This window comes from Mytilus edulis, chromosome 12, assembly GCF_963676685.1.
Source record: "Mytilus edulis chromosome 12, xbMytEdul2.2, whole genome shotgun sequence".
Taxonomy (NCBI): Eukaryota; Metazoa; Mollusca; class Bivalvia; order Mytilida; family Mytilidae; genus Mytilus; species Mytilus edulis.
In genome coordinates, this window is record NC_092355.1 from 11,962,408 (window position 1) to 11,986,662 (window position 24,255).

The window sequence follows — 24,255 nt, forward strand, 5'->3', positions numbered from 1 at the left end:
TGTAACCTTAAGGTTTGTATGTAAGATGTATTGGACTAATGTACCTTAAGGTTTGTATGTAAGATGTATTGGACTATTGTAACCTTAAAGTTTGTATGTAAGATGTATTGGACTAATGTACCTTAAGGTTTGTATGTAAGATGTATTGGACTATTGTACCTTAAGGTTTGTATGTAAGATGTATTGGACTAATGTACCTTAAGGTTTGTATGTAAGATGTATTGGACTAATGTACCTTAAGGTTTGTATGTAAGATGTATTGGACTAATGTACCTTAAGGTTTGTATGTAAGATGTATTGGACTATTGTAACCTTAAGGTTTGTATGTAAGATGTATTGGACTAATGTAACCTTAAGGTTTGTATGTAAGATGTATTGGACTATTGTACCTTAAGGTTTGTATGTAAGATGTATTGGACTAATGTACCTTAAGGTTTGTATGTAAGATGTATTGGACTAATGTACCTTAAGGTTTGTATGTAAGATGTATTGGACTAATGTACCTTAAGGTTTGTATGTAAGATGTATTGGACTAATGTACCTTAGGGTTTGTATGTAAGATGTATTGGACTAATGTACCTTAAGGTTTGTATGTAAGATGTATTGGACTAATGTACCTTAAGGTTTGTATGTAAGATGTATTGGACTAATGTACCTTAAGGTTTGTATGTAAGATGTATTGGACTAATGTACCTTAGGTTTGTATGTAAGATGTATTGGACTAATGTACCTTAAGGTTTGTATGTAAGATGTATTGGACTTATGTACCTAAAGGTTTGTATGTAAGATGTATTGGACTAATGTACCTTAAGGTTTGTATGTAAGATGTATTGGACTAATGTACCTTAAGGCTTGTATGTAAGATGTATTGGACTAATGTACCTTAAGGTTTGTATGTAAGATGTATTGGACTAATGTACCTTAAGGTTTGTATGTAAGATGTATTGGACTAATGTACCTTAAGGTTTGTATGTAAGATGTATTGGACTAATGTACCTTAAGGTTTGTATGTAAGATGTATTGGACTAATGTACCTTAAGGTTTGTATGTAAGATGTATTGGACTAATGTACCTTAAGGTTTGTATGTAAGATGTATTGGACTAATGTACCTTAAGGTTTGTATGTAAGATGTATTGGACTAATGTACCTTAAGGTTTGTATGTAAGATGTATTGGACTAATGTACCTTAGGTTTGTATGTAAGATGTATTGGACTAATGTACCTTAAGGTTTGTATGTAAGATGTATTGGACTAATGTACCTAAAGGTTTGTATGTAAGATGTATTGGACTAATGTACCTTAAGGTTTGTATGTAAGATGTATTGGACTAATGTACCTTAAGGCTTGTATGTAAGATGTATTGGACTAATGTACCTTAAGGTTTGTTTGTAAGATGTATTGGACTAATGTACCTTAAGGTTTGTATGTAAGATGTATTGGACTAATGTACCTTAAGGTTTGTATGTAAGATGTATTGGACTAATGTACCTTAAGGTTTGTATGTAAGATGTATTGGACTAATGTAGCTTAAGGTTTGTATGTAAGATGTATTGGACTAATGTACCTTAAGGTTTGTATGTAAGATGTATTGGACTAATGTACCTTAAGGTTTGTATGTAAGATGTATTGGACTTATGTAAAAGTGTATTTAACAACTAATATCAACGGTATGAAATGCAACATTCTTTAAATGAATAGTCTGTCTTTGGCCTGTTGTTACCAAAATTATTAAAATCAAATGATAATAAAAGTCGTTTTTGCATAATGAAATATTTTTGTAACCTGCACAATTTAAATATGTATTCATATACACCATTATAACAAACAACGTATCGGTCTACATTATAACCTTTTCAGCTAAATTAACGTACTACATCGTTCTACATTACGACCTTTAACTGTTATTAAAATGAATGTGTACATTTTAGGATACATTTTCGTCTAGTTATAGGGAAGATGACTTGTATTAACGTATTCGTATTTCAATCAGCTATCGTGCTAGTTTTATTAAATACTGTAACCAAAGGACAATTACCAAAGGAAGGAGATTGTGTAGATATACCCGCTATTGAAAAGTGTAACTGGCAAAAGGTAAGGGATTTTGTAGAAAAATGATGAAAATTTATTACAAAATTGAGTGCAACGATATTGTATACAATATGTTTTTATTAAAGTTTCAGTCATAATTGGATAATTAGATAATTCTATGTGCAATTCAAGGGTTGTTAAAGCATTCCGCGAAAACAAACACAAATATTTTTTTTCAAATTTTCAAAGCACTAAATTTTTTAGTGAGACCTGAGTATAGAAAGATGATTACCTTAATTACCTTAACGTTCCCGGAGCTGTCGTTAGATAACCTAGACACTAAACTTTTAGTCATAATTATATAAATTAATTATATGTGCAGTTCAATGGTTGTTGAAGCAATCCGCAAAAAAAATGATATCTTTCAAGTTTTCAAAGCACTAAATTTTTGAGTGAGACCTGAGTATAGAAATATGATTACCTTAATTACCTTAACGTTCCAAGAGCTGTCGTTAGATAACCTAGACACCAAACTTTTAGTCATAATTATATAAATTAATTTTATGTGCAATTCAATGGTTGTTGAACATGTTGAAGCAATCCGCCAAAAAAATTATATCTTTTCAAGTTTTCCATGTTTTCAAAGCACTAAATTTTTGAGTGAGACCTGAGTATAGAAATATAATTACCTTAATTACCTTAACGTTCCAAGGGCTGTCGTTAGATAACCTAGACATTGGCATCAACTTGATTGAGAATGATATGATAAAGTTATCTCAGACGGAAGGATTAAAATCAATCAAACACGTGTCTTGTGAAATGATTAAAACATTTGTAAATATGATTGCACCAAGATCTTAAGAAAGCAATTTTATAAAGGTTTCTTACAAACATAGCAAATTCTTTTTAATAAAAAAAAGTGTAAAACCTCGTTGACAGCTGACAGTTTTTCAACAAACAATTGACATTTCCATTGGAATTAAGTGTGCCCCTCTTCTCGCCGCGTTGAATCTTGTTTAGAAGTAACATTATCGACAACAAAAAATCGGTAGCACAGAACACCATCCTTTCAAATGCAAATAAAATTTCATCTATTTTTATTTATGTCTTAAGTTTTCTAAAAATGAATACTTAATTTGCAAGCATGGTTCAACATATACGAGAAGTACAGTTACACAAGCTGAAATTAAGAATACATTCAAAAAAAGAAAGAAAAAAACAGTAATGACATTAACAGTTTTAAAACACAAATTCAAAAGTCATCGTAACAGTTAAAGTTATACAATGCATCAAACACTCCTTCAGAACAATATTTATAATTAAATCAAAACACATCGTGTCCAACAAAAATACACAAAACAAATTCAGTAACCAATCAACTAGTTTTTTTTTATCAATTTGTTTCCTAATTAAATACAAAACCCCATTTTACTTAAAAATACAGTGACATGGACAAAACCTACCGTGGTATAGTAATCCGATAACCACTTAAAGTAGCTTGCTATGTTTCTTAGGATCGCACCATTCCCAGTATTATCACCATAATTGTTTTTTTCTATTATCCTCGTACTTTCCAAAAACTAGACATGATGAATAGTTACAAATACGAGTTTAAAAAATGGAGAATATTGTCAAACAGACTTCTACAGAAGCTGTTTTGATAATTAGCTTTTAATGCCATTTAAAATTCGTTTCAGATTGCTGGTAAATGGTTTATTCAAGAAAGATTCGGTGATGCTTCTCAGTTATCCTGTCCCGAACTGCAGATACACACAGTAAAGGAGGAAAATGGAACACTTGATGTATACATAGGATATCTAAATAACACGTAATAAGCTTTGTTTACATTGTTTTAAGTTGTATTGGTCTCTGCTGCGGTCTTAAAAGACTGCATTTCTGATTTTTATAGGACACATGGCCTTAAATGGGCCCTATATTTTTTCAACTAAGTTATTGAGGTAATATAAGCAAACTCGGGGGGGGGGGGGGGGGACATTAACTACATGCTTGTTTAAATAATATTATCTTGTTAAGATTTGACTTATTGTCAATTGACAGACATGCAATTTAATTGTAAGCAAACCTCAACCTACTATTCACTGGAATGAATTCCCTTTGATTATCGGTAAATATCAACGAAATGTTATAAGACTTTGCATTTCTTGTTAAAAAATGTTTATAAAACATTTTCAGAAATTGTTTTTTTGTGTTTATCGCCATTGTAGTGGAATTTTGATGGAAGGCTTGTTGCCATCAAGAATAGTTGATAAGAATAACTATCAACATAAATGTTGAAGAAGAAAAGAAAATTGATGTTTAAAGTTGCTTCACCTATGTATTGCTGTGAGAAATTATTAAGTTTTCCTTTTTAACAGGTCCAAAGAGTTTAATAACCATTTTTATGGAGTATATTCCCCCAGTTCTACTGATTCAGGAAGAGCAGTTTTTGAAGCCGTTAGTGGACCTGCCAAAGATCTATACTGTAAGTTTATATTTTAAATATGTTATAAACGTTTCATGAACAGTTCTTTTGGTAGGATGTTTTGCACAAAAAAATTTGTTTCTTAGAAATGCATTTATATTCGTAAAAAATATTGAACTTTCATCCCTTTTGGAGGGTTAAATTAACTATTTATCACAAATATCAGGATATATGAAAATCGAGATATTGATCAAAAAGCATTTTTTGTTTTTGTTTTTAATAGTATTTTTTTTTCTTTTAACACTTTTGTGAGAAAAATTCAGGTGGAAATTAGCCCTACCTCTTTTACCCTTAAAAAGTAATATCACAAATAATCTGAACTCCGTTGTAAATTCAAAAAGGAAAGATCTCTAATCATTAATGGTTGGTTTTCTTCTTTCTTTTTCTCTTTATTAATTTCGGATGAGAGGGTGTATTGGTAGTCTTCTATTTGTTTAATTACTGCTAAGATTGCTTATCTATATTGATGACGTATTATGTGACAAGGACTGTAGTGAAGGGTGGCATAAGGTAATTTCTTCATTATCAATTTCTGGTGATTCATTTCATAAAACATTTTGTTTTGATACAAAGGCATCTTGCCAAAACAAAATTTAAACTATTCATAGTTCTTTGTAATTAACTTTTTTTTTATAAATCGTTCATTTAACTATTATGAGAGACTGACAGATAAATAAAAAATGTGAGTCCTAAATATTATCATGATTATCGTTGTTCTGATGCATGTTTTCTTTATTAATTCATTTTGTTTGTTGTTTCTTTTTACAGTTCCATTCACAGTTGTGGATATTGATTATGAAGAATATATGCTCGTGTATAGTTGTATTCCTCATCCTAAAAGAACAGGAACAAATTTAGGTAAATAATCAATTCAAAATTCTAAAATATCCCTTTTCCTGATTATTTACTGGTTCATTATACAGATAGGTTTATTACTAGTGAATGTGACTTTTTTCAGTTTCCATTGGAAAAAAAAATCAAATTTGTCCGACGGCATCAACATTTGTAATTTTACAACCCCTTTGCTGTATTTCACCAGATATCTGAAAGTTATAAATAATAAAAAAAATATGAATTGTGACAGACTATAATGTATTGTCAATTAATATGTGTCAATGCTACATATGCTACTTTACAGATTTACCAAATCTTTAAATATGGACGAGCTTGTTATAACTGGCGGTCTAGATAAGTAATTGTTTGATATAATGAATTAAATAGAGGCGATTTCTTATATCTTATTTATGTTTCAGAGTTTGTTATCATTTATTCACGAAAACAAGATAAAATGACTTCAGAAATCAAGAATAGTCTGTCAAGACTACTGGACGAGTACGGTGTTAATGCAAACAAATTCAGTTCTTTTGACCAGAGTAAAGAAACATGTAAAGCAAAAACAGACAAAGTAGAACTGTAACAGCTCTTCGAAGTAAATAGCATATGATCACATATTAGATTGAGATTAAATGTAAATTGGTAGTATAGTCATCCTTATGTGTATTATGTTACTTATACAACTGAATTGTGGGACGACATTATGTTTTCAATGGGGTTAAAGAAAATAGAAGGCAGAATTGTAATCTATGAATTAAATAAACCTTAACATTTATCATTTCTTTTTTTCAATTTAATTAATTTCAAATTATATTCTAAAACCTTTTTTGATTATTGAAGTTCTGTCATTAAGTCAAATTTCTTCAGTTTATGATTCACTTTAAATTTGAAGAATGTAAACAATTATTTTTTTAATACATTTCACAAATCAGAATAACGTTAAAATCAAAACAAATTTGTTAAAAAAACATAAAAAAATTTGATGAAAAAAGAATTGGTTTCAACCGTGTTATTTTAGATATCTAAGGGAGTCTTGCACATTTGTAACACATCATGCATTTCATTTATTACATATGCAAGTTGATAGACCTCAACCTCAGGAAGAGAAAACAGGACAGCTACAGTTTTGCATTATATATGCATTGGTATAAATACTATAAATTAAAGTGTATAGGCTGAAAATTTTGCCTGTTTAACTGTTTGTGATTGAATTTGTGTTGAAATCTTGTTATACGGATATACAATTAGTAACTAGTATCACATAAAATAACTATCATCAATGATCAATGTAAATGGGATCCAGGTCATGGTCAGATAATCTTGTATTCTATACAGTAGGCTCAGTTTAAAGTATCTGAGAAACAAAACATACAACCTTAACTGAACATTAGGTAATGAACAATTAAAATGAGGTCAAAATCATATGATCTTTGCCAGAATGATGTGCACAACAATCATTACATAGGATACACCAAATCAAGTTAAACTTAAAATTGTATCCGAGAAACGTCCGAATCCAAAATGAATTTTGTGCTGCGATATGTTCCCCCTGTTGCTCAACTGCATCTTCACCAATGGTAACGTTTTAAAAAGAATAAAACCATTAAATGGGAACATTTCTATTGAGAGTTAATTCACAATTTCAGTCATGTTGACAAATGTGTGGATCTTATCATGCTGACAATTATTTTTCCATTCTAAAATTTCTATCTATCTATCTTTTCTACCTCAGGAATAGATTACCTTAGCTGTATTTGGCAAAACTTTTAGGAATTTTTGGTCCTCAATGCTCTTCAACTTTGTACTTTATTTAGTATTTTTAACATTTTTTTATTTGAGCGTCACTGATCAGTCTTTTGTAGACGAAATGCGCGTCTGGCGTAAATATTAAGTTTAAATCCTGGTATCTATGATGAGTTTATTTATACTTAAATACTCTTAAATCTTTACGGTTGTATAAAAACACTGGACCATGATCTGTTTCCAGGGCTACAAAATAGTCATCAAACTGCTATGAACTGAGAGTAATGTTATTGTTACTTTATAGACTAACAAACTCTCTTAAGCAGAACATTTGACATTTAAAATTGCCAATAAATTCAAAGTTGCCTGACGATGTTCTATTGGCTAGAGCCTGGAAATAGTCATCAAACTGATATGCAATCATAGTGATGCAACTTTATAAAAATATAATTGATCTAACACAATTAGTTCTTATCGAACTGACTTCGGCAAAAAAAACATTACAATTGTTAACATGAACGAAAATGCACCCATCATAGCCGGAAAAGCAACCCCTGTTTCTCACCTTTTGTCGCAGGCAAGACAAAATCCATAACACTGGCCATTTAAAGGACAACATCAAAAAATCAATAAGGAATAAAAAACTTAATTCAAATAGGGGGTGGGGGGTCAAAATTGCTGCAAGTTTTGTTTAATTGACATCTATTTTATATATATCCTTATTGGTCAATCAATTTTCTCCAAATTAAGTTAAGAGGGGGAGGTGGGTCAGTGAAAAAAACTATATGAATTAAGTTTTTAACCGGATTTTTGTGACAAAAATGTCGGTTATTGATTTTGGGATGTACGGCGGGCGGTCGGGCGGGCGGCAATCAAATGTTGTCCGTGCATTAACTCATGAACCGTTCAACCAACGCTTTTAAAATTTTAATGTTATTACTGACAACTATACGAAGGTCAAGTTCAATAATGGCGATTTTGACTTTTACCGTTCAGGAGTTATGGTTCTTGATAGATTGAAAAATGGAGTTTCCAGTCGTGTCCGTGCATTTACGCATGAACTGTTCTACCAAAACTTCCCAAATTTTAATATGTTGTTACTAATGACAGAATGGAGGTCAAGTTCAATAATGACGATTTTGACTTTTACCGTTCAGGAGTTATGGTTCTTGAAAGATTGAAAAATGGAGTTTCCAGTCGTGTCCGTGCATTTATGCATGAACCATTCAACCAAAGCTTTTGAAATTTTAATATGTTGTTACTGATGACAAAATAGGTCAAGTTCAATAATGACGATTTTGACTTTTACCGTTCAGGAGTTATGGTTCTTGAAAGATCGTAAAATGGCGTTTCCATTCACGTTGTTGCATTTACTCATGAACCATTCAATCTAAGCTTTTTAAATTTTAATATGTTGATACTGATGACAAAATGTAGGTCAAATTTGATATTGACGATTTTCACTTTCACCATTCATCAGTAATGGTTCTTGTGATATTGCCAGGACACAAATAAATGTTAATAAATCCGGTTTGCTGTCGTTGTGACAGCCTCTTGTTTATCCTACATTGAACTTTGATGTCGTCCCTTAGAACCATCAAAATGAGGTCAATGTCTGATAAAACCTGCCAGATAACACATACACCTTCTAATCATTCGATACAAGGATCGCGATTGACTTACTCATGTTACTGCTTAAGGAAGTTCGCTGCTCAGTTTCAAGTCGGCTTCATATCTTGACTTACATCTAGAAATTGACAATGAGGGTCGGTTGAAAACAAAACTTTACGACAAAAGAGATGATTTCAGCTTTCCAATTGTGAACTTTCCATTTCTAAGTAGCAACATTCCAGCAGCACCTGCATACGGGGTATATATCTCCCAATTGATACGATATTCCCGTGCTTGCATTTCCTATCATGATTTTCTTGATAGAGGGTATCTGCTCACAAGGAAGCTATTAAACCAAATAGTTCCAAATGGTGAAGTTGAAATCATCCCTTCCTAAATTTTACGCACGCCATTACGAGTTGGTTGACCGTTATGGAATAACTGTTTCACAAATGATATCGGATATGTTCCTTACGTCGTAACTACAATCCCCTTCCCTTTCATGAATGTGACCTACCGAATTAGACTATTTACCGGATTTGTAATCACAAAAGCAACACGACGGGTGCCACATGTGGAGCAGGATCTGCTTACCCTTCCGGAGCACCTGAGATCACCCCTATATTTTTGGTGGGGTTCGTGTTGTTTATTCTTTAGTTTTCTATGTTGTGTCATGTGTACTATTGTTTTTCTGTTTGTCTTTTTCATTTTTAGCCATGGCGTTGTCAGTTTGTTTTAAATTTATGAGTTTGACTGTCCCTTTGGTATCTTTCGTCCCCCTTTCAAAATAAATAATTTTCCTTAACACTAGTATATATTAATAGGGAATTCAATGAGGAATTAAAAAAGCAAATAAAATATAGGGGTCAATGTGCTTGTTTTAGAGATATTACCCATTACAATTTTGGCAGGAAAATATTCTCTCTTGATTTTTCATAGCTTTATCATTGACCAGTTAAAGATCTCAAAATCTTTTAAAAAATAAATAAGATTTTATTAGACTTTTACAAATGGCTTATAATTATAGATGTAAAAGATTTATAAAAAGAAAAATGGGGGTCCATGGGCAAACATTTTTAAGGCATTCAAATGAATAAAACCAGAGGATTTCGAAAATCTGACAAAAATTCCAAAACATGACAAGCAAACATCCTTTAAGATCTGAGATATGAACTATTCAGTGTGAACCAAAGCTCCTTGTTGAAACTGTACTTTGACCAACAATGGTTTCCCTTCTTACAAATTGTGACTTGGATTGAGAGTTGTCTCATTGGCACTCATACCACATCTTTTTAAATCTATAGACTATGTAGACCATGCAAGGAGCCCATAGACCAAACATAGTTATCCTATTATTCTAAGTGACCGGACACATTTTTCAAACTACTAACCCAAAAGATGATTGTGGCCAAGTTTGGATTAATTTGGCCCAGTAGTTTCAGAGGAGAAGATTTTTGTAAAATATTACTAAGATTTACGAAAAATGGTTAAAAATTGACTATAAAGGGCAATAACTCCTAAAGGGGTCAACTGACCATTTCAGTCATGTGACTTATTTGTAAATCTTACTTTGCTGAACATTATTGCTATTTACTGTTTATCTCTATCTATAATAATATTCAAGATAATAACCAAAAACAGCAAAATTTCCTTAAAATTACTAATTCAGGGGCAGCAACCCAACAACGGGTTATCCGATTCATCTGAAAATTTCAGGGCAGATAGATCTTCACCTGTTTAACATTCTATCCCATGTCAGATTTGCTCTAAATGCTATGGTTATTGAGTTATAAGCATTTTACCCCTATGTTCTATTTTTAGCCATGGCGGCCATCTTGGATGGTTGGCCAGGTCACCGGACGCATTTTTTAAACTAGATACCCCAATGATGATTGTGGCCAAGTTTTGTTTAATTTGGCCCAGGAGTTTCAGAGAAGAAGATTTTTGTAAAAGTTAACGACGACAACGACGACGACGATGACGGACGCCAAGTGATGAGAAAAGCTCACTTGGCCTTTTAGGCCAGGTGAGCTAAAAAGTCTTTAATTAACATCCTTCAATTTAATAGCTATTTCAAACAACCTCCTTTGTTTAATCAAAGAGCTGAAAGCTCTGAAGAAAAATGACGCCACTGTCTCTAATATTGGGATAGTTTTTATGCAAGTCTTGATTTTCACATACCGTAATTAGTTTAACAATGCAACATGTCTCGTAAGCATATAATTGATATTCGTATATGTGTGTGTGTGTGAAGTGAAGGTGACAACTGGCTGTTTTTTAAGACAAATGAATAGGTCAAGACTACCTGAATTGTACAAATAAATACCGTAGAAAGGCTTGTATATTTCTCACTGGTACATAGTCTGAATCCGGGTCCGTTCGCGCCCACTCATGTTCGCCCCTTTCACTTTCACACCCTACATGTTCGCACCCAATCTTAATTGGTTTTGTGTTAAATAACTCTGTAAGCAAGTGTTTTCTTATAAGTATAATTGTTGTCATTGTCTCAAAATAAAGCGAGACAGCATTTTTTTTGTGTTGAATAAATCTTAATCATGTTTTAGATAGCGTATTGTTAAAAATTATAATAATCCTTTCTAAATAAAGTGGTATTTTGTCAATGTTTTATTTTGTGTTGAATAACTCTTAATCATGTTTTGGTTTATAGTGTATTGCTATAACTTTGTTTCATTGACTTCTTTCAAAATGAAGTGAGATTCTGACTATGTTTTTTTCTGTGTGTTGAATAGATTTTATCATGTTTTGGTTATAATAGTGGATTGCTATATTTTGGTTCCTATATTTTATTGTTTCGTTGTTTCAGATCAAAGGGACCAAGCTGTTAAAAACAATTATCTTTTGTGTTTTTCCTTTAAAATCTTCAATGTTTTACTCATACCAAGCTATAAATACATTCAGTATTTACACCAAAGCAATTTAAAACAACAATCATGATTTTCCAATTATTCAACTTGAATTTGAATTAAAATTGGGCGTGAATGAGTAGAGTGCAAACGGACCTTGGTTGCGAACGTGCGAGGTGCGAACGTGTAGGGTGCGAAAGTTTATTGGGCGCGAACAGACCTGATACCACATAGTCTGAACCCCCTTCTCCCACAAAATATTAAGTAAATAATTTTTTTGTTACTGTTATCAAAGGTCTAATGAAACTCAGGTAATTTCAAACATTTGTCAAAGATTTCTAGTCAAACCGGCACCTGGTTAAATTGGCACCTGGACAAATCAGCACCTGGTTAAATCGACACCTGATATAGTCAATTCGTCACCCATGTTAAATATAAATTTTAACAGTATTTTAAGCAAAAAGAGTAAAAATAAGTAAGGGGTTGCCAGAATTTTTTTCAGTTTTTAAGCAAAAAGATTAAAATACTAACTTTCACATTTTTGGGTGTTCATGTACATTTTGTATATATTTATTTTTCTCAACTTAATGACTTTTTTGGTGTATTTTTAATGATATATATATGAGTAGTCAAAATAATTATTACGTCAGGCAAGGCTTTTTTAATTTTATTCTGGGACACCTTTCTATGACCGCAAGGCTATGTTAATTTTTTTCTGGGACGCCTTCCTACGAAGCCTTCCTACGAACTTCGTAGGAAGACATCACAGAAAAAAAATAAAATAGCCTTGCCAGACGTCATAATTATTTGGACTAATACATGAGATATTGGATATTTTTATGCATTATTTAAACCAGTTGAGCATTTTACAGGATTGTTTGTTTAATGCTTTTTAAACTTTACTGAAAAAAAAACACCTTAAATTTGCTTATTATTTGGCATGAAAGTTTGATTTATTGAAAGGGACTCATAGTTTTCCATTTTATTTTAATAATTGTCTAATTGTTAAAACAACAGCTTGGGTAAGGTCTTCGTTGTTTACCTTTATACACAACAACATAATTTCACTTTGGTTTCGTTGTTTACCTAAATACACAACAACATATTCACTATGTACTTGGTAACAGTTATTAATTAATTGAATAGAAAATATTATAACAAATATTATTGGATGCCGAATTGACGTCAAATAGGTGCCGATTTGACTAGATGCCAATTTAACCAGGTGCCGACTTGACTTGTACGTTTCAATTCCTCTGCGATCGTTTGCGGTATTTTCTTGAGAAAAACCTATTTTCCATCATCAAAGAGAAAAAGAAACTGCTTGAAAATGATTCTGGAACGCTTCATGATTGTTAAAATAAGTTAAATTCACTCAAAAAACAATTTTAAAACTTGCGATGTTTAAACAGGAAGTTTCAAAAGCACGTGTAAAAGAAGAAATTAACCGGTGAGAGTGGAAATCCGTACATAACAGATATCACTATAGTACGACTTTGAAAGCAAAACAGTTCCATCCTTTTGTAAAACAGTCTTTAATATACCTATCACATTAATGTTTGAAGGGTCTTAAGCTTATTCAAACCATAAAAGTCGGTATGAAACACCAAAACGGAATGAACAATAACCGATTACGTTTTGTAGTTTACAAATTCTAAACTGGTTCCCGTCAAACTACAACACTTTGTTCGAGTGTAGTGGAATACAAGCAGAAACCAGTTAGTTTGTAAACTGGTTCCTGGCTGATTACTACACAATGACCTCTCATGCAAAATGATAAAACAAGCAAATTCCAGTTTGTATAAAAAATAGTAAATACGAAACCAAGCGCGGTAGGCAGAGAAATGTAATGAAGTTCAGGTCGCCAGTAATGGAACAATGACTGCGTCATTTTCCAAAAAAATACATGTATACACTTTTTGTTGCACCATTATTTATTGCATTTCCTGCATTCACAATAAAGTATCTAGCATGTGTGTTTCAAAATTGCAAACATAAATACAAGCACAAATTTTCTAAATATACAGTACGCAAAATTATGTCTATATAAACAAGGATTAGGTTTGAGAAAATGTTCATGTCTTTGTCAACTTTATGGCATCTGCACAGCAGCTTAGTCTTAATAAAGCAGTAACGAGTTCTTTTCTATCTTCTGCTTTAAGAATGTCATACATCTTTGTATAATATATGATACCACTATCAGTTTCATTTAATCCTTTCTCCATGTGAAGGAGGTAGTTACGGCTAAGTTTCAGACAAGTCATCATCACCTAATAAACAGAATATAATTATATTAATACTGTAAATTCGGAAATTATTAAAGTTTTTTTTACTGTGATTTTTTAAGAATAGACAGAAATGCAAGATTCATTATTGCTGATTAAGGAAAATGATAATTCTTATTATTGCAATAATCTCCTAGTCACGTCATTAGCATTAATAAAATCCTGGCAATAATTTCTGATATTTATAGATTATTGTTGATCATATCAACGAGATTGATTTTCTGGCTTGAGCCAGTACGGCAAAAGTGAGAAAAGCAATCCAGTTGAGATGGCCACTGTTAATCAGTTTATTGCTTTTTTACTTTTGACAACGTTGTTAATTACCTTCACCATTAATTTCTAGCGATAACTGTTCATATCACCTGACTCTGCTTAGAAAGGAAATTATCAGGCAACAAGATCAAAGGAAAAATTTCGTAAAACAGTGATAATACAGTATATAATATACAGTACTGGTCGATGATCTGTAGTTAATATACCTTCAGCATGTTCAGAGAAATGTGTTTATTTTATTCCTTTTAAGACATGGAAAGGCAGAACTTTCTGTTAACTGAATGTGCTGTGGGAAGATACACGTCTGCGGACATGAAGTCAATGCTTTATAATGTCTCCAATTTGGAAATGTTTCCATCCTGTCCCAAAGCTATAATTACCCTCACTTTAATATATTAATTTCTTACAAAAGAAAACTTTTAAAAAGTGCATTTACATCATGAACATATATATGTAGCCGATAACAAAGAGGGTATGTGTCTGCTCATGAATGTAAAATGATTGGACCTCAACAAATAGCAACAACATGAACAAAGAAGAAAAGTTTGATTTGTTTCATTCCAGAAGAACTTTATACAATGTATGAACATCAGCTACAGATAAGATTTTAATAAACTAAAAATATTTATTTTTAGCACTGTCAATGCAGGTATGTTGGAAATTAAATGTGTAACCAAATTGACTCATCAAGTCAATGATATAAGTACATTAATGAAACCAAAAACTATCACACAACCTACAACCTTGGATATGTTATACTTAAATGTAAATGGTACCTTTGTTTCTGTAAACATTATTCCAATGCTGGCCTTTGAAAATAAAAACAAAGAATGTTTAGTTTCCAGTAACAGTTGTCCTGCATGTTGAGATGAACCATTGATTTCATACGGCAGTATTAATGATACTTTGGTTATTGCATCTGTTTCCTGTAAGTCTTTATTCACATCTGAATTGTCACTTGTTGTGTCTGAAGATCTGGTTTCTCGTCTTTTTTTATGAACTTTGGAATGAATGTGTTTTTTAACCTGTAAAACATAAAATTATGTAATACATGTTTTTAAATAAAACGTATTCATTACAATATCTCCTACTGGTATTTGACAAACATTTGACTGTGAGTGAGGTATTCCTCTAATTTTATTTTTCAATGTACGACTTATTACTGGGATTGTACTTATATCATGTACATGAGCAACACAATATATGCCACACATGGAGCAGGATCGGTTTACCCTTCTGGAGCACCTCAGATCTCATTAGTTTTTGGTGGGGTTTGTGCGCTCTATCTTCTGTTTTCTAAGATGTGTTTTAAGTACTTGTTTGTCTATTGGTCTTTTTCTTTTTTTATCCATGACGTTGCCACTTTATTTTCTACTTATGAGTTTGAATGTCTCTCTGGTATGTTTGTCCTCTCATTTACATGAAAACACACTTTTATGTGGAGTGTTGAGAACTCAGAAACATGTCTAACCCCTCCACATTTTTATGTGTCTGTCCAAGTTTGGAGCTTGTACTTCAGTGGTTGTCGTTGGTTCAAAACTGTCATGTTATTTTGTTATAAATTAGGCTGTTAGTTTTCTCAATTGAAATTAAATGTTTCATATTTTTTCATATCAGGGTCTTTTTATAGTCAATTATACAGTATGTTTTTTTATTGCTGATGACTGTACCATTGCCATAAATTGCTTTCATTCACTTTATTTCAACTATGGTGGACAGTTGTCTCATTGGCAATCTTACCTTATCGCCTTATTTTTATATTTTAGGTGGTTCTCATAATTCTTCTAATGTTCCATTAGGCCAATTAAAATTAATTGATAGATTTTCATCCCCGCCCGCCCCTCTGAAATCTTCCCGCCCCGATTTTTTTTATTTTTGAAAAAATTACGATTTCCGGATTTTGTTCATTTCCGTTACCGGTAACCGTCGATATTTCGTTTCGTGTAAAACTTCCTGTTTTAAATTTCGGTTTTCGTATTACTTAGAGTATTCTAACTGGATGATTAAGTCAATATATTCTGCTGATCTATGATCACAACATCATTTACCGAGAATAAATTAAAAGATTGATTATGAGAAGGGCGGGAAATATTCGCTGTGTCCAAGAACGCAAATCGCCATACACTATGTCACAAATGACAAATGTTTGCGAGTAAAACACCTTGGATTTATTTTATTTATACAATGACTTTCAAGAAATTTGGACTGTGAAGGAAACCCAAAAGCGTCAGAATCGTGGAACACATTTGACTGGAATAAAGAAATTGACACAAGCATGAACTTTTAAGATTAATGACCGTATATTGAGTTCAGAAAATCGACAAACATACGCATTTTTAAATTATTAATTTACAGCAAGCTCTTAGAAATAAATTTATCCATGCCTTTCGTTTTTTTGTAAAAAAAACCAGCAAACATCCTCTGTCCAAATACCCACGATAGAGTCAAGTAACAACTCTGTTCTACATTGTAATTATATTTGCATCTTGCATATTAAGGACCCGGCAACACTATTTTTTCAACACTGTTTGAGTTTTCATTTTATTCTGTACTTATCGTACTCGTGTTGCATACCAATGGATTTGCTTCATTTTATTCGGACAACAAAACATAGCTTAGAAAGCAAAATATATTTCATGTAGGTAGTCCAACTGAAGAGAGCATTTCCTCATATTTCTGCTGTTTACTATAAAATAGGTTTCTAAAGCGGCAATTACATGTAGAACAGTGGTGGCCAATCAGAGATATATACTTTAATATAATACTTGAATACGAATTTGAAAAAGTGGCACCAGCATATGGAGTAAATGTTAGCTAGCTCAAAGTACATGTACGCTGATTTTGTTGAACGAGGAATACTGCTTTCTCAAAAGACAGGGCTATGAATCATCAAATTAAGGTCATCACTCAATTGTATGGTTGTCATCATGAGCTGATTGGCCATTATGACAAAAGTGTGTCAGAAATCATATCTCAGTGATATTCTTCCTCGGTCATAACAACCTTCCATCCTTACCGAACTAAACAAACAAATAACATGACGGGTGTCGTATACGGTACAGGAAATGCTTACCTTTCCGGAGCACCTGATTTCATTCCTGGTTTTTAGTGGAGTTTGTGTTGTTTCCTACTTATTATTTGTAACTGTTGGTGCAAATGTCTTTTGGTTTTATGAGTCTTTGGTTACTCCTTGGTTTTGATTGTTATTGTCTTATACACGATACCTAATGGATGTATTTACATGATATAAGCTTATTATTACACTTGCATATATGATCGAATAACACGTGACAAGGAGATGAAATAAAAGTTAAAAAATAAAATCCTCCCACCCGCCCCATTTTTTTCAAAAATTTGGATGAAAATCTACTAATTAATTTTAGTTGGCCTTACTTTGATTTTTTTCCACAGTACATGGCATATACAAAGTTTCACTTTTGAATTTGCTTTCAAATGATTATAAATACAAAGTATTACCACAGGTTTGTAAATTGAATTGTTTCAAGAAATACACATGAACTTCAATAACCCAGTCACTGATTACAATCATGTGACATTAGCAATTCTACTAATTACCGAAACTGTTAGCAGTTACAGCCTAATTCATTAGAGGGCCATATTAAATAGGTGATAATCATGTCAAATTCTTTATGTTTTATCATTATCTTTTAAGCCAATTGCTATCCTAGGGATGATTATTTCATATCAAGTAGAGTGTGCACTCAATGCTGTACCTCATTCTTACCCTCAAACCTTACACTACCATTTTCACCCAACCTCAATCCTAAACCTTACATGTCCCTAAATCAAAGGGACCAGGGACGGATCCAGCCATTTTTAAAAGGGGGATCCAACTTTCATGACTATATGTCCCTATGCAAATACAAATTTATATATATACATAGATGCCAACCCCCTTTTGACACAATCAGTAACAAACTATCAAATTTTCCAAATTTTTGAAAAGTTTTCAGTAGTCATTCATAAACGTGCATTTACCAATAAAAATTACTGACGAGTGGTTGCAAAGTGATGTACACTAAAATTTGTCATTTAACATGTTGTCTGTAGTATGTATTCCATTCATTAATTGTTCAGATGTTCTCGACTCAAACATTTTTGTTTTGTCAAGGAGAAGTAGAGAAAGGGGGAAAGCTACTTAATAAAATGCAAGTTTGCCTCTTCGGAAGTCAGTTAGTTACCCAACAATAGGTTGATAACTCCCGAGAAACCAGAAGCATTACATTGGCGTTTCCTAAATACTGGACCAGGACGGAAAAGTAATGATAAAAATTCGCGTTTTACAAAATTGAACGTCGATGATTGGGAATCCGTAACTATTCGACTTTGACTGTAATAGCGTAGTTTTTATCGCAAAATCGGAAAAACTACGGAAAAATCGTAATGGTTGGCATCTATGTATATAATTGATCGTCCAAAAGAACTGAGGGTTTCAACCCCAGAACACCCTCCCCTCCTGGATCCACCACTTGGGACCCTTATCATTTAAAATAGACAATTATAAACCATATCTTAAATAAATTACCTCTGCCACACATAATGTAGATGCCCCACTAAAGTTTTCTAATTTGTGTGCTGTCTCAAATGGTGAATTGCCAATCTCAAAAACGAGGTCAGGCTTGGAATTCACCTCCTGTCCATGAATCTTACATTTTCTTTTCATATAAACATTACTGAAATAAATAAAATACAAATGTTATCAAATTTGAAGATTACATTCAAAACAAACAGTTCATTCTGCAGGGTATAATTTTTTTTTAATAATACATTTACATTTATTTATATATACATGTACCATAAACTTGTGTTTTTTAGCAAAAACAAAGCTTTAATAACAGTTTCATGAATTTCAACTTTAACCCTTCAAAAATTTTCATGGAAATCATTTTTTGACACAAAAAATCATTTTGGAGTAGAATGTTACAAGTGTTTGTATTTAAACTTTACATTTCTCAAAATAAAAAAAAAAAAAACCAAAGTTTTTATCAAATTAATGGGCAAACGGTCACCAAATCATTTAATATTCATAAAGTCTTATGCACATCAATCTGGCAAAAGTTCATTGGCCTCCTACCATGCCTTTTACCAATATTCTCTAGTTTTTGTATTTTGCCAACAACAAATTCTGATAATTAGTAATTTTTATATAAAATAAAATGTTTTAACAAAAATAAATGAGCCAATTTTCATAAATAAATAATATGCAAATCCATCTGCATATCATTCTATATACAGTCAGGGGACTTACTGAAATAAGTGATTTTTAAATCACTTATTTGAGTAGCAAATTCGAGGTTTTGTCACAAATTGGGATTATGTAGTTTTTTCAAAATTTTAAACACATAGGTTTAAATAATATTTTTTAATTAGTAAAATTTAAAAAAAATGAACTTTTTGCTTCTTTTAAGTAGCAAGGTTTATGCCTTTGATGCTATCATTTAACTGAAAATTCTATTTTAGTTGAAAAAATGCTATAATAATGGCTTTACATAATGAACTGATACTTTCTTTAAAGATTTTTCCCAGCAGTGGGAGTATTTTTCCTGTGAAGTTCAAGGTTTCATCTTTCAGATTATGTAATAAAATTCTACTGTTCCCGATAAAAATTCCACTGTTCGTGGGTGTTGAAATTAGTGGGGGTTATTAAAAGAATGATACTTAAAGAAGTGATTTTTGAGAAGGAAATTGAGGTCTGATACTTAAACAAGTGATTTTTATGTCATTATCCTAGATTCAGTACAAGGTCATCACCTGAAATGACCTGGTCATCCTAGACAACACAGATGTTGGTTCTGATAAGTTTAGAAACATATTAGTCCCTGGATCATTAGTATTCTATATTTAAAGCTACAATAAGATTAAATCACTTCTTCTAGTGATTAATTTGTACTACTTAAATAGGTGATTATTAAAGAAAGACAACTCTAACTTCCAACCTTTATGGAAATAATGTTACTTGAATCAGTGATTTAGAAAATCACTTATTTAAGTAAGTCCCCTGACTGATATATGAAAAAGCCATATACTATGGTATATTTCCTAAAATTGTTGATGCACAGACAGATAGGAAAAGTAAATGCTATATGACTCCTACATGGTCAATGCCCTAATGAAATTCTTGCCCATCTTTCATAAACTCTGCACTGTAGAATTCATATACTGTGGATTCATTCATTTTTTCGATTACCAATTTTTATTTTTTCGTGGATGAAGGAAATCTAAAACAGGTCTTACATGTTAGTGGATATTTAATTTCATGATTTTGCCAAAGTCTGCATCCAAGACTATAGAAAATTTGTTATTCGTTGAACATTTGATTTCTTGGTTTGCCTGTACCTACGAAATACATAAAAATTAGTATCCATTGAATAATAATGAATCAACAGTATATCTTTTCAATACCTTCCAAATAACTGACACATCTTGCAGAAGGATTCTAAAATGGTCAGGAAGGAGGCTTTATAACTATTCAGGGCATAGGCCCTACTGACAACAAGCTTCTTTACGGCTGCTAGAAATTCAAATCCATATGTTCTAACCTGCTCAAATGAACTGAAAAATAAAAACAAATTATATTTCCTTTGATATTATAGAGTAATAAATAGAAGTTGAGCTCAATATCAATGATACACATCCGTCATGTCCATCTAGTTTGTAATTCACAGGCCTAAAATGAAATTAACAACATTACTGATCATGCTGATAGCCTTTATTAAACTTCTTCATACATTTGACTGTTTAAATAAATAACATACATGTACATGTTTGAGCTGCGTTGGATACGACTCAACCTTAAAAACCTGTTAAATGGAAGTGCATGTATACATATACAAACATGTACATGTATATCAAAGAATTTGATTAATTTTGAAACATTCAAATATGAAATAAAAGAGTAATTTTGGTCTGTTGTGTGAGTTCTGATTTGGACTACATGTATGATGCTTAGTCATGTTAGTTGTCTCATTGGCAATTGTAAATGCATCTCCCTAGTTTTATGCCTTCTTCACATGTACATTTAATTTCGAATTGAATTTGAATCAGATGTGAATGGAGTTTGCTATTTAGGTGCATGCCGTGTTCTTTTTTTTAATTCCAATCCAGGTAAATAATTCACACTATACACTTCACATTAGAAATGTGTTTTCTTAAATTCAAATTAGTTTATATATGCTTTAATTCAAATTAAACTGTCTTGTGGACACTTTCTTAATTAAAATTATAATTAAAATTGAACTATAATTAATTAGCTGATAATAAGAATTAAAACCCCCCTTAATTAACAAGGATTAAGCAATTTCAATTGATATTTTATAGTGTGTCCTTATATGTTGTGATGTTACACAAATGTTTCAGGTAAGGGTGTCATGAAGGTTGGTACTTATAAAAATGTTTGAACCCACTGCATTTTTTTGCATCTGTCCTTAGTCAGGAACTTGATGTTCAGTGGTTGTCGTTTGTTATTGTGGTTCATAATTGTTTAATGTTTTTTACATAGATAAGAACTTTGGATCTCCCGTTTGAATTGTTTTATACTAGTCATTTCACCTGTTTGTTGGGCCCTTTATAGAGCTTGGTAAAGGGTTTTTTGGGTGCAACGTTATTAGCAATTCTTATTTCACATAAAAAGATGTGAAAAAGGTTCGTTATTCATTGTGTTTTGTGAAATTGCTAAAAAAAATCAAGATGCAAGACATTTTTAATTGTTCATTCATCGTGAAATGGCAGTTTTATATCACATTCTTTCATGCAGATACATTGTACACCACCCCCCCCCCCCTTATAGCTTGCTATTCAGTGTGAGCCAAGGCTCTGTTTTAAAGACCTAAATTTTATCTATAATGGTTTACTTTCACAAATTATGACTTTGATAGAGAGTTGTTTCATTGGCACTCATACCAAATCTTCTTATACTTAAATACCCAAAAGTGTAGTCCAAATATTTGACGTCTTACAAGGCTATTTAAAAATCTGGGACACATGGCGCAGGAAAAGTGAGACTTCTTTAATAAAGTCAGAAGGAAAGAAAAAAAATATATAATTTCATAGTCTAGTAGTAATTCAATGTCCTTCATGTCCTTAGTAATTGCAAGATGTCATTATTACAAAAAAAATGTATTTGGCGTCCCAGAAAAAAAATAAACTACAAAAAAATGTAGCCTTGAAACGTCATAATCATTTGGACTAGCAAAAGTGTAGTCCAAATTATAACTATGACGTCTTGAAAGGCTTTCATATTTTTTTTCTTTGATGTCTTACATCTTTGTTTGCAGGAAGGGGTCAAAGCAAAAATTCAAATATGCTTCCAAGACATCATAATTATTTGGACTACTCTACATCTGTATCATGTAGGTTACAATACACCATTAGATTTTATGGGCGCAGCCATTTTATGAGCATAACATGGTATTCAGAATTAAGAGTATGGCGAATCCTGATTGGTCGATATGTGCGCCCGTTATTTTTTATTATTAGAGACTTTGTGCACTCTGCTTTATTCAAAAGGCAAAATAAAAATTATTCAGTAGCCCTAAAGGCACTGAGATGACTTTTCAACGCTAGGGCAAGACACATATTTTAAGGGCAAAATTGATAGGCATGGGAGATAAGTACAAAATACGCTAAGAAAAGCAACGCAAACTTATATTTTTTGGACCAAAAAACACTGTCCTATTAACTTTTCTTTGATTCTAGCAAGGTTTCGTTAAAAAAATCAACTTTCTTAAGTCTGTATTAATTTGGGAAATTAATTGTTTATTTCAATCTGTATATGTTTATAATTTTGACATAAACCTTGGAGTTTCTCCAGCAGAATTTCTCAGAAGTTGTTGTAAGCCTGAGAATTTATCATATACAGCTTTGAAGTCAAGATCAATATCATCAAATGTCATGTCGAAATCAAGTTTGTTCTCAATATACGTAGAAGTATTTTCCAATTCCTCCGACAAGATAGGAACATTCACTAAATCTAGTAACTCATTAGGACTGTTTGTTATGGTTTGGTGCCAACTTATGTTAAGTTTACGAAGAGTATTATCAGTCCATTCACTTGTGTCATGAGGTATACATTTCTGGCTTGAACCAGAAGATTCTCCCGTCCATTCATCGTCAGAATCATCTGAATTTTCTCTTCGCTGTCTTTTACGTATGGAGGCTGACATTTTGTTTTTTTGTGACGACTTAGTTACTTTCGTACCCAAAACCATCTCGTCCTTTCTGTAATCTGTTAATTTTTTTCACATGTCACACTCCACCGTTTGTGCACATTTAAACACTTCTATTAAAAAAGGCTTATAAAGGGAATTATAAACGACTAATAAAGGTAGAAAATATAATGTCCCAATTTGTTTATCGCCCTGAAAACATGAAACATTTGACACTTGATGTTAAATGATATGTACATGTATTCACCTTTTTTCGAATCAATTAACATGATTAATTAAAAGTCTTAAAATAGTAAACAATTGACATGAAGAATGAGAACAATTAGGTTTTAGGATGTTAAACTGTCCAAAGTGTCTTTAAAATATGACTCAGGGTGTGGTTGGGGGTTTACAGAATAGCGCAATAATGGGGCGAAAATATAAAGAATAGTGAAAAATTGGCACACAAATTAAAGAGTAGAGAATAATGAGATGCTCAAATATATAGAGAATATAATGGTGAAAAAATAAAGAATAGAAAAAATGGACTTAAAAAAATTAAAAAAATATAAAAAATGAAGGGCCCAATCCAGACGCTCTTGCACGAGTCCCGCGTACCCAAGGTGCCGATTCTAATGGAATATAATTTACGGAAGACAACATATTCTTATTTTTTTTCTTAATTATCTTGTTTGAAAAAGTAAAGGTTCCATGAGTTTACACGGATCACATAGTGATTTCCTCGCTTTAAGTACAATATTACCATAAAATTTAGGATGTGAAATACCATTTTTAATAAGTTTTCTACAGGTACAGCCAAATTTACTAATCAAATCTGTGCATCTATGAAAGAACTTAGTAAAAGTTTTAGGTAATTGATGGTATCGAAATCCCTGACAGAACAATTTCCCAGTGATGCATTGATTACGTTCGTTAAAATATATGACACCAGAACACACACGGGCAAACC

At 32.0% G+C, this 24,255-nt stretch overlaps 3 protein-coding genes across 3 annotated transcripts in view; 1 reads left to right on the plus strand and 2 right to left on the minus strand.

Moving 5' to 3' along the window:
* LOC139497170 (uncharacterized) overlaps window positions 1–24,255 on the minus strand; it is a 545,683-nt gene that overhangs the window by 73,375 nt on the left and 448,053 nt on the right. The gene's annotated exons all lie outside the window — the stretch shown is intronic.
* LOC139499111 (lazarillo protein-like) lies at window positions 1,942–6,110 on the plus strand. The gene is made up of 5 exons (XM_071287797.1): window positions 1,942–2,092; window positions 3,727–3,857; window positions 4,405–4,511; window positions 5,280–5,369; window positions 5,765–6,110. Exons 1-5 carry the CDS (start codon window positions 1,958–1,960, stop codon window positions 5,926–5,928), a joined length of 627 nt encoding a protein of 208 aa, XP_071143898.1. The 5' UTR covers window positions 1,942–1,957; the 3' UTR covers window positions 5,929–6,110.
* On the minus strand, window positions 13,460–23,317 carry LOC139497136 (uncharacterized). Its single transcript, XM_071285227.1, has 6 exons — window positions 22,936–23,317; window positions 20,545–20,694; window positions 18,668–18,815; window positions 14,898–15,146; window positions 13,616–13,833; window positions 13,460–13,529 (listed from the first exon to the last, which is right to left on the minus strand). The coding sequence occupies exons 1-5, from the start codon at window positions 23,301–23,303 to the stop codon at window positions 13,639–13,641; spliced, it is 1,110 nt and encodes a 369-aa protein (XP_071141328.1). The 5' UTR covers window positions 23,304–23,317; the 3' UTR covers window positions 13,460–13,529; window positions 13,616–13,638.